Source organism: Hetaerina americana, unplaced genomic scaffold (genome assembly GCF_022747635.1).
Source record: "Hetaerina americana unplaced genomic scaffold, ioHetAmer1.1.p SCAF_1, whole genome shotgun sequence".
NCBI classification, from domain to species: Eukaryota; Metazoa; Arthropoda; class Insecta; order Odonata; family Calopterygidae; genus Hetaerina; species Hetaerina americana.
In genome coordinates, this window is record NW_027286069.1 from 49,475,881 (window position 1) to 49,490,286 (window position 14,406).

Genomic DNA, 14,406 nt, shown 5'->3' on the forward strand with positions numbered 1-14,406 from the left:
GAGGGCGTGTGAAACAATAGTTAAATGTTTTGAGTCTTATTTCATTTGATAAAGTGATAAATAATAGGACACGGCTTTTAATGATTAATGTGTCTGCAATTGGCTGATTTATTTATGAATGCCGTGATTCATCAAAGAGAGTTAGAGATGCCGTGCAGCCCATTTGGCGAAGCTAGTGCATCAGCTGAAAATTCTGACCGAAGACCTGTTAATACTGAGGATACTCATGAGGAGAATGAATTGAATAATTTTGAGGAATTTACCGAAAATTTTAATTATGAGGTGAATTTTAAAGGTTAATTTTGCATTTATCAAGAAAGCAGGGCTTGTGTCTAATACTTTTATTTTCAGTATGTGACCTGTTATATGTGTAATGGTTACTACGGACCCTGTTTCGACGAGCCAGTCTGTGCCACATGTCATGCCTTTATATTTCCCAGTGATTTTTTTCACCCAGAAGTATTGGCATTTTTCAGTGAGGTGTGTTACCCCATACCATCAATTTGAAATTATTTTTCCAGATGTATCACTCGAGGTATTGCGGCCATTAATACTTGTTTTTAATCTATTACAGCAGAAGACTGACGACGAAGATTCGGGAAATGATGAACCGTCAGACCCAACGTACTATGGCTCTGAGAGAAGGCAATCATCTGCTGCTCGTGGGTCATCCCCAGCAATGCCTTCTTTAGGTCCTCCCCCATATGCAGCTGTGCCTCCGAATAACAATAATAACGTTAATCCTGCGCCAGTGGTGGATCGTTTGGTGGAAAGGTTGCAGATGCTGAGTGTTCCCCGTCAGATGCCCGATGATCTTAGTCCAGGACTAGTGGAATGTTTACCCCCTGAAGGTCATTTCTTGTTTTATATGTAAGATACTAAATCTTGATGCACTTAGAACGCAATGAAGTGCACATATAAACATATATCTTCATCATTTGGCATTTTAATTGCAAAAATATCATGCCTCATAATTGCATTAATTAAAATCATTTTAATTTTGGCTTTCATCTAACAGTAATGGCTATGGGGTGATTTCTACACAATTTCTAGATTATTGTAAAGAGAGAATTCTTTGCGGTCACAATGTTTCTGATGAAGATGATGAATCATTCACAGTTCTCCTTGCGGTGTTTTCTTACCTTGATGACCTGTCACTATGGAGTGTTGCTCATGTGTGCCGAAGATGGCGTCGGTTAGTACTGCGTCATGTAAGTGGAGAACAGTGGAAGAGACACACCACAACTCGTTGGCCTCTCTTTTCTCCGCTTGTACATGTTCCTCTTGATTGCTGGGCTGCTGTTCATTCAAATTTGTAAGTTCATTCGATTTTTATGGACACTCATTATTTTTGTACCTACAATCCACTCACTATAGTATTAGAGCTACTTTTATGGCCTGAACTAAATTAATTAGTAGAAAAACATTTCAATGGCCATAATAAAAACTTCCCAACTCAATTCACATCCACTTTACAAGGAGGAGAACCAAATGTTTGATGAAAAAAATACAAAAATTATCATTTTGAAATATAACAATGGCCGTAACAATAGAGTATTATACTATCAGAAATTTCTTTCCACTAAGTTTACTATTCACTCCTCTTCCATATTATCATGTCATCCAAAAATGTGAAAGCTTTTTTCCACCTTCACTAATGATCCAAATTTAAGTTTTGATGTCATCTTATGTTGAACATCTTATTAGTTACCTTGTTGTTTGATAGCCAAAGCTCATTTCTTGGTCATGGATGCAATTCTTGTTTATTGTTTTACAATATCCAAACTACCATTCTACCAATAAAAAAAAATATTTTTAGGCATGAGCATGAGTGCAATTTCTATTATTTACTTGGGATAGATATTTTGTGTATGCAAAAATGCAATAGCACTTACTCATCGCTCTTAGGGTGAGTTCACACTGAATGGTTTTCAAAAAGCACTGTATGTGTGGCTTATTGTTGTGTGTAATTGCATTCAAAATCAAGCCATTGACAAAATGTAGATGTGAACTCCATGTTACATCTTATACTTTGAATGGAGGAAAGTGAAGTGTTAAATAATGAGCCATTACCTGGGGTGCACTGTGAAAGCAACCATTATAAATATAGTATTCGGAAAGGAGCAACTTTGAAATCCCTAGTGTGCTCATCATGATAGTGTCAACATTATATAGTAGGAATGGGTGAAAGTTGGCAACTAGTATATTTGTTATTAGAGAGTTTCATTCAATATAAGATAAATGGCTCTGGGGCGATGGATAATATGTTTTTTTGTGATTGATTATTTACTTTTTGAGTCATGCATTTGATGTCGTGCAAAGCTGTGACCACCGCATATCTAATAATGCCCCTTACTTAACAGCAATTAATAATTAACCTCCACCACTCTTTTAGCAAATGTGGGCACCCTTGAAAATGATTTTAAAGCAATATCCTACCCCATATTGCCAGATACGTTCTCTGGGCCAAAAATAATGCCCTAATAGTCTCACTCTTGTCAATACCTATTGCCCTAGCACAATACTGTATTCTAAATCATGAATAATGATAGGTATTTTATGTATAATATTAAAGAATGTTAAAATTTGTAACCAAAAAGGAAAGTTTTGTTATCATTGCTGCTTCAAGTTTTCACCTGTTTTTTTGACAAATTTCATCTTATTTTCCAGAATAGATAGTGCTCCTTGTAAAGTCTGCCTCCAGCAGATGGCACTGAGATCACACCCACCAGGAGAGGAAAATTCATGGCGAAGAAATCGTTTAAGGAATGAACTAAAGAGTAAGTTGTTCATTTCATTACTATTGAATCTTAAACTTGGAAAGCTGTTTTTAGGAGCTACAGTTAGAAGTCTAACATTAACCATAACTTAATGATGATGATATTTTATAGTCTATATGATGTATGTATATTCAATAAACTGAATATAACAAAAAAAGAACAGATGATGAATAGAAAAAAATTTTTAAAGCACCATTGATGTCCAGCTGTCTTTTGGAAGAATATTTGGTGAAAATATTGTATTATAAGCTCATTAAAATGAAGATAGCAGAACATGAACTTTGGAATACCAGAAGCTGTAAGGAAATAAGAAGCCTTGGCTCACAGAGGGTTTTTAGGAACTTAATGAGAATACTAGAATTTAGGAACTTAAGTTAGATGCCTTGATAGTGCAATGATGGCGTGTCTGGTGAAAGCATGTAATTAGAAGATAAAAGTCCCTCATGCAGTATGAGCTATCTGGTTATAACCTGGCAAGGTAAATGATTTATGCCCCGTGAAATTTGCATTTGTGTGCATATATTCAGTAACTCTACTGGGTAAGTAAGTAACCGTTATGGGATTTTCCACAGTTTTTTGAACTTTGTGAAAGATAATAAAGGATGACACATTATTTGGAGATCTTGAGAACAAGTGACTCTTGCAAAAGAATTAAATTTATATCTTAGTAAATTATAAATGAACATCAGTTTTGATTTGGATGAAAGGAGAGGCACATATGATGCTATTTTGGCCTATAGGCCACACAGAATGGAAAAGTACACATTCATTGCATTGGTGGATATTGAAGAAGCATTTTATAGCATTGACTGGTAAGGAGTGCTTAATGTTATGATGGACTCAGTAGGAAATATACAGTAGTGATCCATACCTTTCATTAAGTCCTGGTGGCTAATTAAAACTGTAATCTGTAGCAGCAATAAAAAAAGTAGTTAGGCAAAAAAGCACACTTGTAGCTTTTATATTGAAGACCAAGTCTGAGAAGGCAGTGGATGAGATCTAAGGATATTCTACAAGGTTGTGAACCCATAGGTTTTGGTGCTGAGAGAATGTGATCTGACAGTGCTTAGATTAGATGATGGAAGATTATAACGTGAGGTAAAAACAAAACAAGATAGTGGCTGGCTGGTCATGAGCAGAAGATAATACATGTTTAAGATATAATTTTTGAGGTAGTTTTTGGGTGGATACACAGACAAAATACCATTAGATATTCAAACCTTGCCTGGCAAGACGAAACCTGACATTACACCCACTAAAATACACCCTTCTTCAATAATGCATACTTTCTGTCTCCCTCTATTTCCTCCAACGTGGTGGTCCTGTTCCTCCCTATACCTCACTTACGTAATGTGCTTCCCTCTAGCATTCCATCCTGCAACATTCCATCACTTATTAAAATTATCTGCTCCTACTTTTCCGGCGTTTTTTGGGTAACACGCATGTACTGGGCAATAAAACAGTAGCAGTAAAAGTTTTTAAATTGGTAAGCAGAATCAGCAATGATGGAAGCAATGAGGACATTACGAGGCCGGCTGACGAAGTATTCCAACAGAAAAATAGTATTCAAAAAGCCAGTAACACAAGGCTACAAGCTACCAAAACAACTTGAAAATGCATAGTAACATAGATATTTGAAGAATATTTTTTTCTGACAGCAAAGAATGATTGGTTGTAGCAGTAGGAAATATAAAATTGTGAACAATAGAAATGTAATTTTACTGGATAATGATGCATTTCAAGTGATTCAAAGTCTAAAGCAGTCATACAGCGAGTGAGAGAAGATAAGAGTAGCCTGCGGCAGAGATTTGAAGGAAAGATAAATAAGAACTACTGAGAAAGATCTTGGGCAAGCGATATGAAGTAAACAATTGCAGACATGAAAGGATAGTGAATAGGAAAATTGAGTGCAGTGTTTCATCAAGCTAATCCCAAGATTAATGGCCTGTGATTGTATTAAGTAGTGAATCAGTTACAAAATTGATGTTATTAATATTAGGCATGGTTAATTATTAAAATAAGGCAGAATGTGTGATCAAGGTATTATGTTATGTATGTATATTTGTTTAATCAAGTTATGGTGTAGTTGAATGATATGTAATGTTTTTTCACTAATTTAGGTCTTCGAACTGACCCTCCGGAGGGCATCAGAGCAACACCTCTTGACAGAGAATGCTGCCATTGGCAAGCAACCATCACTGGGCCAACTGGCAGTCCATATGAGGGAGGTATTTTCTACCTTTATCTACAAGTGCCGTACAGGTAAGTAAAGATACCTCTTAAAATTACTTACAAGCAATGAAATGCATATTTTTCATAGTGTCTAAAGACTTTATTCAGACAATTCTTAACATGAATATTCATACAGTAGAATTTTGAATGATACTCATTCACTATTTTTGCCGTATTAAAGATTTGAGTTTAGATTCAGTTTTGCAAAGAAAATCCTTTGTAATTTTATAATTTAACCCCTCAGCGCAGTTCTCAGTATGCGATATGTCCCAGTCGGCAGGCCTTGCCCGTGGATCGATGTACGCATTGCTCCGCTCCCTCGGTTTTGAATTATTTTCTGTGGTGCCATCGAATTTTTTTAATATCTATGGTTACCATTGGCCTCATAGATAATGATTCTTCTTAATGGTTCTGTTTCGGCTGCATGATAAGGCACTGCAAAAGGAAGATAAATCTATCAAGTCCGTCATTATGAGATAAGCGGGTTCTTTGCATATACGCTTTGTCCACAGGTTCTGTTCTTCTTTATTACTTGATATGATCTCCCTACCTAATTTCTCTGGGACCATTTGTGTATCATTCTTTCTTTTTGTTTCCTCATAAGAGTTGCAAGGGCAAAAGGCCTCCCCACCGTCTATAGTCTCAGTTGTTAGATTTCTTGAGAAAGAGAAGTGAAAAAGCCTCGTACATAATCCCAATAATGGATCCCAAGAGGGATAAGCTATTTTTGAGTAAAGATAGTATAGAGACTTTAGTTAAGCCCTTGGAAGGAGAAAGAGAAGTGAGTATTGGAGTGATAGTGCAAGTTACAGTGAGGACGTTTGGTCGAGAGGCACTTTGTTGAAAAGATACGGCTGAGCGGGAAGAAGTCCAGGCCTTAAAGAAGATGCCAGGTGTGCTCTGCATGAGGTAAAAGGAGGCATACAGTGTACTCGTGCCCCAACTGCAATGCAGGCCTGTATTTAGAGGATTGTTTCACACAAAACTGAACTTTTAGAATGGAGGTTCGAATATTAAAAGTGAATAAAGAAGTGAAAATATAAAATATAACGCAAAAGTAAGTTCCTGGTGTAACTTTTTGGAAATCCTTCATGATGAAAGAAGACACTTAGCCTTTCCACCAAGAATGTTTTTACTACGACCTAAGTTTCGTAGTAGTAGTAGTTTTTATAGGAGGCGACTGACAGTGGTCATTTGCACTCTTAAGGATGGATGGGAAAGGAGGGGTGGAGAGAAACCAGGCATTGGCATTAGCCTGCTCTTGTCAAAAGGCACCTAGGGGTCTGCAGTTTAATGTCCCATCCAACAGACATCGTACTCACTCAAAGTGCTATCCACAAAGCACCTCAAGTAGGGATTGGGATACCACTGAAAAATATTTGTCTCCAGGATTTAAACCCCCCAATCCCCCCTTGTTAAGTTTTGTTACAGCATGACATCTTCACCTGTAGATGTTACACTGCTATGAAACCTAGTTCGTAATAAAAAATATTCTATGTGGAAAAGCAAAGTTTCTCTTTAATCAAATTAAAAATGACTAAAGATCATATTAAATAGCTGATGATAATTTATATATGAGTAAATGATTGTCTCATAATAGATATAGGCTTGCCACTATCATCATGTTGGAAGTGTCTGAAGTTCCCTTAAAGTATTAATTGTCCAATTTATTTTCTGTTCTTTATCATGGACAAATATGTTCAATTTATCATGTTTATTTCACTCTCAACTCAAGATGCTGTTTAATTATTTTGAAATTTTAACTGAAGATAACTGTTCATCCTTTTCATCTGGTTATCGTCGTATATTTTCTTCTGCATGATTATTAGACTTAATTGAAATGCTAATTGCAAAAATTTCTTCCCAGCTATCCAATGTTTCCTCCAGTGGTACGATTTGTGACAAGAATCTTTCATCCCAATGTTTCACGCCATGGAGATGTTGGAATTGATTCCATCCACCATAACTGGTCTTTGGCATTGACACTTTCAAAGGTGCTGATTTCAGTGCAGAGCCTCTTAACAGATCCTTATACAGAGGTTTGTACATTTATGCCAAGTGTACTTGTATATAATTTTTGAGAGTCATATGACTGAGCTAAGGTTTGTGCTTTGTGTTCTGATTGACTGACAGACCACATATTTTTTGGAAAAGATTGTTGAACAATTATAAAATATTTTATATGTATTAACCAAAAAACTTCACTCATTTACTTGATGGAGAAATGAAAAAAAACTTAGTTAAAGTCATTAATAAATAGATAAAGAACGTACTACGGCCGAGTGCCGTATCACCTACTCGACCATTACGAAAGTCTGTACATTAACAAAACAAAAGAAAAACTCATGAACAGTGACAAAGGCCCAATATCGTCATCCTTGTTTTCAATCTCCCTTCCGGAATCATGACCGTCCTTTCCCCAACGGTCAAACGACCATCCCCCCCCCTTCGACCTTCAAATTTCCCAAGAATTGTACCTTCTCCTGTTGGCCCCTCGCCCACCCACCCGTGCTTTCCCCCCCCCCCCATAACCTTCCCCTCTCCGTTACCATCCCCCCCCTCCCCTACCTAACTGTTACTTACATATTTTGGCTCCGACTAATCATTCTTCTCTGAAGAGGCCTGCTTAGCAGGCGAAACACCTGGTGTCAGGTTTTTCGGCACTTTTCCCCACCAGCACTGTACTTTTGTGTCTTCCGAGTTTGAGTGACGGGTCACTGGCGCCGGGTTTCCAACCCCGTAAACCCTGTGTGTGTGTTTGTGACTTGCGAAGGTCAATTTGTTTGCAAATACCTGAGCGAGGGAGTAAGTGTTATATAATTTTTTATTTTATACTTCATTGGTCTGAATGACGGGTCACTGGCGTCGGGCTTCCCGCCCCGTAAACCCTGCGTGTGTGTGTGGTTGCGACTTGTGACGGTCAATTTGTTGTGCAAATACCTGATCAAGGGAGTAATTGTTTGAACTATTTATTTTATTTTTTCATTTGTTTGAGTGACGGGTCACTGGCGTCGGGCTTCCCGCCCCGTAAACCCTGAGTGTGTGTGTGGTTGCGACTTGTGAAGGTCAATTTGGTGTGCAAATACCTGATCAAGGGAGTAATTGGTAGAACTATTTATTTTAATTTTTCATTTGTTTGAGTGACGGGTCACTGGCATCGGGCTTCCCGCCAAACAATAACTTTCCCACCCCCTTCTTTATTCCACCTATAAGTGCCCTTAAGTGTACGGCTTTGGGTTTTACATTCTTTCCTTAGTTAAAGTCACTTAATTTTTTATTAATACCACCTGAGTTTTTCCAAGTCGCTACATCTTCAGGTCGATCCCTCGCAGAAACTGGGTTGTCTTATTGAATCATTAAGTGAATTTAACTGAGTTTTTTTACTATTTATGTGAAGGTTAATTTCAGCAAAATAAAGCCTGAAACAGTTTCCTCCAACGATTGCTTGAGGATTCTAGTATATAAATTCGCCATGTAGGCCAGTTAGTAAATATGAGACCTCAATTTCGGTTAATGAATCATAGTTGACATGTTTTGATATGCACAATTAAATGTTGACTGAATTGCGTTGAAATAAGTGAAAAGCTTTTCACATCTCTGCTTATTGGTAAGCAATGTAGATTGATAATCACTCCTCAGGTGCCTTTAAGATCCAGTTGGCCACTGATTGTCTGAAGTGATTTTAGGAGTAGTATAGGATGATCATTATGTGTGTGCATTCTCGAGACCCTTGACCTATTGCATTGTCTGCATTCTTCTCAAAGGTTTGTATGGAGCCCCGTGTTGGTGACCTTTATAACCAGGATAGAAAAACATTTGAGGATGTTGCAAGGGCGTGGACTTGGCGATATGCTATGCATGATGTCCTTCTACCAATTACTGAGGGACCTCCATATTCAGACAAAGAAGAAAAAAACTAATATGATGGTTTGTATACTTCATTTCTGTAAAGCATGCACAACTTCTAGGCATCAATAAAATCTAGATGAAGTAGAAAACAGGAAGTGTATTTTTGTTGATGCTTTGTATTAACTATGAAAGATAGCTGCCAAAAATGGTTAATCCATCCAAATTAGGAAAGCATTGGAAAATTACAATTGCAATGACTTCTTATGGTATTACTCCTACTTATGAGATCATAGTGTTCATTACATCCTCAAATTTACTCTCGACATTCTGCACGCTAAAATCCACCATACACTAACAGCAGGAGAGTAGAACAAATTAGAGTGAAATACATTTTTTATGAAATAGCTTGCAAACATTCATTGTGGGCTCAAAATCGCCAATAGGTTTGTGAACTTACAATGCTTCTTTTTAAAAGTAATTAAGTGATTTCTTTTGTACAAGAATGTTATTAATGGGAAAAGATTCTGTTAACTATGAATTCAAAACCTGTTTGATGCAACTTGGTTAAATTTTAAGATAGTTCAAATGTGAAAGGTTATATGTATATTTATATCTTATTTACCAATTACCTCAATATATGATCCTTTTTAACGTTAACTGTTTTAAACAAATCGAGTAGCTTCAGGCGTGATGTGGTGGAAGTCAAACATAATGAATAACTGATCGAAGCACTTTTCTACTCGATAAAATTTTGTTTATTTCACTACCGGGTTTCGATGTATTACATCATCATCAGGTGTTACATAATCACCTGATGATGATGTGATGCATCAAAACCTGGTCGTGAAATAAAAAAAATTTTATCAAATGGAAAAGTACCTTGATCAGTTATTCATTAAACTGTTTTAGTTTGTAATGACTTGTTTCTGCACTACACGAGAACATAGTGCCAAGACAATGATTACAAAATATGTACCTTGGTTTTTCTCTGTTGTTTTATCTGAGCTTGCAAATAGAACACATTTGTTTACATTTATTTTATAATAGAAGAATTAAGTGAGAAATGTAGTTCATATTCTGCATATAAAAATTAGGTAAATTCAATTTACCACCTATGAAACACTTGTATGCATACTCTGAATGCGTTTTTTTATTTGCACATGTATATTTTATCTTTCACATGGTTAAAGAAAAGCTTTGGCTGTGGTACATATTTTTTAGGAGTCATTTGAATTTGCAACTTATTTTATCACTCGATAGGAACGTTTTGCATCTTTTCTTTGTGGCATTCCGCATGAACAAAGTAATTCATGTATCTTGTTGTCCAAGAATAAATGCCAACATTTTTATACAGTTTGCAGAAATCCTGAAAAATGATCAGCTCGGAAATAGAAAAAGAATCCATAAATTAATAAAATAGTATCCTGTTAAATATTCCTACTTTAATGCTCAGAAAAAAATTGGCAATACGTGTTCAATATCTGATTCATGAATGCTATGCTCAGTATTTCAGAGTAAAATTTACTGCCAAATCTGTCTAATCTGCTCCCATCTGGCAAAGCTTAACAATAGAATATGGGATCAAAACATACCATTCACTAATTTTATGTTGTTTGGAAATGGGCATAGCAGTAATGGGATAAGTATGATAATAGCAATGATGGTGATGTTTTCACAGGAAGTAGAGACTAATGACCAGGACGTTGGAATAGAAACAATCACAAAACATTAATTTTGACATTGATAAAAAATGGAATTATAAGATTTACTTACACTTCTTGGGTACAGATTTAATTCAAATGAAGGAGGTTGGTGAAAATAAGCTGTATGGAAAGGAATGCAAAAGAATTATTGGGGACAGTAAAAGAGATGGAAGTAGATTCATGGAGAGGAACCTCGAGCAGTATATGAGGAGCTGAAGAAGGAAGCGAAATATTTAATGCTTTAATTGTGCAGAAGTATCTGCATTTGTTTTCCGGGACCCCTTGAATGTCTGCCTCTATACTTTTAAGAAAAATGCAATAAATGTTAACAGGATTATTTATTTTAATCTTTACCCTTTATTTTAGTACACAAAAAAAATGAATCTACTCTTACCAAAGTAGTTCACATCCAATATTGTTATCTACCCACCGAGTTCACTATTAAAGATGAGTGCTGGATTATAAGTCTTAATGACAGGACCATGTGACGATGAAATATCAAGGGACATTTTTATATTGACAAGTATTGTACCACGTTATTCATATATTATAAAATCCCGGAATAAATTACTATTTGTCTACTGCCCTCAGTCTGAAAGTTTGTTTTAATACTTTCATTCTCAAACCAATGTTCTATTGTATGCTCTTGTACATATGTTTTTATTTCATGTTGATCATAAAAATAAATGTGTACAAGTAGGATAAGTTAAAATTGGTGCTGCCTGCCATTAGTAACTTATTTCAAATGCATTGTTTTTTAACAATTTAAAACATTTTTTTTCATCTTTCATTTCAGATGATACTTGTTTCAGAATCTCAGTATTATTGATTTAAATGGTAAGGAATTTTGGAGATATGACCTCCGAATACAAGTAAGGCATCAATGAGAGAATTGAATTTTATTCTGCATTTTTTTCTATTTTAGATCCCTTCAGAAGATTCAGGTCTGATCTTAAAGTAACTCGAAGCAGCTTCATTTAATGTGATTGTTATTTTTCTGTATGAAATGCTGTTCATGTATCCAATTTTGGGGGCTAAACTGAGCCCTTAAAGAGGTATGTAATGCTATATGTATAAATGCAATACATCACAATTGTATTTCTTTGAAGAAATCTGGACCTGCAGATTTCTACGTTCAGTTTGCCTTCTAATGTTTCAGATTTAGTGAAGACCTCAGAGTCACTTATAATTTCTCTTCTTCTCAAATTTGCTAACTACAAGCAATATTTACCCTTACGTATTGAAATTTAAACCACCTAATACATCTTGTTGAGTTAAGGCAGTCAAATTCATGGAATTTGTAAATGTGATTCATAACCATTTTTTATGAAATCTATTGTATGACAAGTAATTAAAGTAACAGGTGGGACAAAATAATGTGAAGACAATGTTTTGTCTTCTGTACCATCATTAAAAGTTTTTTTATGCTAATAAAAGTCCTATTATCTTACAAACAAAAGAATGCTGTTATAGGATATCAATTTGATATTGTTTACTGAAATAGCACAAATAAAGGTGGTATTTAATGGCTAAGTTAAGTTAAACTGTACTTACTGTTTTGTTATTTCATTTCACTTTTTTTTTGTGGCAATTAAGAATCAAATGAGATGAGCTCAAGCATGATAGTTATAATGCTTTCTAAGTATTAATATCAAGAAAGCAGTTCTGATTTACTAAGTACATCGTTCATTTATGGAGGCAATAATAAATAATTAGCAATAGAAACTGGATTTTTGTCCTCTCAGCATTTTTATTAAAGTGCTATGTACTAATTATACCATATGACAACAATTCTTGGGCAAGTTCAGCTGAAAATAATTCTTTTTGACGGCACATTATTACCATACATCATTGCAATATTACTATGTACTGTATTGCCCAGCCCATAAATGCACTGTGACTTTTCATGCTAGAATTTACGAAAAATACTTGGATGAGACAGGAAAGGGTCAACATATTTTGATATTAACCCTAAATAAAAAGAAAATTGAAGTTTTACATTAAAAAAACAGCATCTCCGTGTAAATCTATTCGTCTTAGAATTCCAGAAATTTGTCATCTCTGTTGCTAAATCTTTTTTGCAGTTATTTTCACTGGGTTTGCCACTTTCCTTTTATACAGTGTCATCTTCTCCTCAATACAGTGTATTTCTAATTTCTCATTTTAAAAATACATTATGATAGTCTTACTTGAATCCCGAACACTAAAAATTGACAGCCGTTTCATTCTACCCATCAATTTGACACCATGAGTTACCGCCTTATAACCTTTCTTTGTTATTTGTAAGTGGCAGCTTTGGTGACATTGTATACCTGGTATGTATTCACAAACCATATCTCTTCATGAATCTCTTGCACCATGATGTCCCAGAAAATTTGGTAATAGACGAACATATTGCTTATATTCTTGCTTCAATTAAAATCAATGTTGTTTAAAGAGTGATCCTGTGATTTATTATTCAGTTCTCAACATAATCCTCATGCTTTGGTCATCTAGGAGAACATGAACATAAATTCTTTTACTCGTATCCGCATTTACTAAACCCAACTTCTGCACCCTCTATTCTCTTATCATCTCAGTTGTAGGTGGGCCAAAATGCCTTTCAGCTGCCCTGTTTCCTTATTCTGATGCATGATCCATGACTTAAGTTTATTTGCAATACTGTGTGAATATCTTCTCTCTTGAGATCCCATGAGGTCATCATCATTTTAACTTTTTATGCGATACTTAGTTTCTGTTATTATTTCCAAATTATCAAAATTTTTATTGAATGCAATCATTTTCTATGCCTTTATGGTTCTCATACTGCTTGAAGTTGAATGCCTGTTGACTCCTAAGTTTATCAGGAGACGTACAATGTATGTACGTCATAGGGATGACAATCTTAGCCCAGTGCATTTTGCAGGAGCACGACAATGAGATGTACAGATCACCCAGTAGCTTAATACTTTATTCATGGGGTTATCCCCTGGTTAAGTTGGTATTTTAAAAAAAATTGTGTATATCAAAATTAACACATTTCTTTACCTATTAATATCTGTTTCTACTTAATTTGAAAACCTACTGTGATTCTTTCATACCTGGTTAAATTAAGAAATGACCTAGGTGGGACAATGAGTTAATTAAAATGGAATTTTAAGATATAAGGCTTCAAACAATGTGAGAACACATTAGCCTGACATGGGATCAGGTGACATTTTAGTTCTTCAGTTGAAAATGTTTACCAGTTGCCTTTAAATAACAATTTAATGTTCTAAAAACTTGTCTTAAGACAACACAATAGATTTGACATAGGAAAGCAATATTTAAAATGGAAAATGCAGAAATAGTATTCATCTGTCATGTTAAATATTAAGCATAACTGCAAAATTGAAGTGGTACACCAGAAAAAACTATTGAAAACTAGAATGTCCCCTCACCCTTTGATTGATTACACTCATGTGATTTACAGTAGTAGTAGTAGTTTTGAGGGGAGGCGACCGACAGCTAAGGTCATTTGCGCCATAGGGGATGGATAGGAAAGGATGAAGGGTGGAGAGAAACCCGGCGTCGGCATTAGCCTACTCTTTACGAAAGGCGCCAAGGGGTCCACAGTTTAACGTCCCATCCGACGGACGGCGTACTCACTCAAAGTGCCCTCCACAAAGCACCTCAAGTAGGGATCGAGATACCTCTGAAAAATATTCAACACCGCCGGGATTTGAACCCGCGCCCTCAGGGTGGGAAGCCAGTACGTTAGCCCCCGCACCATCTCGATCCCCGTGATTTACAGGCAAATGGATGGAAATGAGAATGTTTGGCAGATATGTAATATTTCATTATTAACAGTAAAATACCAGATA

The 14,406-nt window shown here is 35.7% G+C and overlaps 1 protein-coding gene across 2 annotated transcripts; it reads left to right on the forward strand.

The window, feature by feature from the left end:
• The first annotated feature begins 9 nt into the window (after positions 1-9).
• On the forward strand, positions 10-12,189 carry morgue (modifier of rpr and grim, ubiquitously expressed). Of its 2 annotated transcripts, none has more exons than XM_071582671.1 (10): positions 10-282; positions 352-480; positions 578-851; positions 1,120-1,315; positions 2,671-2,780; positions 4,901-5,042; positions 6,880-7,051; positions 8,777-8,939; positions 11,361-11,401; positions 11,490-12,189. In XM_071582671.1, exons 1-8 carry the CDS (start codon positions 88-90, stop codon positions 8,930-8,932), a joined length of 1,374 nt encoding a protein of 457 aa, XP_071438772.1. In that variant the 5' UTR covers positions 10-87; the 3' UTR covers positions 8,933-8,939; positions 11,361-11,401; positions 11,490-12,189. The 2 variants fall into 2 exon arrangements, with proteins under 2 accessions (XP_071438772.1, XP_071438763.1); XM_071582662.1 differs by having other exon boundaries at positions 575-851; positions 11,490-12,188.
• Positions 12,190-14,406: the final 2,217 nt, after the last annotated feature.

What these genes read in the sequence shown, in the direction of transcription:
- morgue (XM_071582662.1), top strand. Translation starts at nt 88, where the DNA reads ATGTGTCTGCAATTGGCTGATTTATTTATGAATGCCGTGATTCATCAA. An exon ending in GCTGCTGTTCATTCAAATTT is followed by an intron (nt 1,316 to 2,670) that starts GTAAGTTCATTC and finishes CTTATTTTCCAG; the next exon opens with AATAGATAGTGCTCCTTGTA. An exon ending in TATCTACAAGTGCCGTACAG is followed by an intron (nt 5,043 to 6,879) that starts GTAAGTAAAGAT and finishes ATTTCTTCCCAG; the next exon opens with CTATCCAATGTTTCCTCCAG.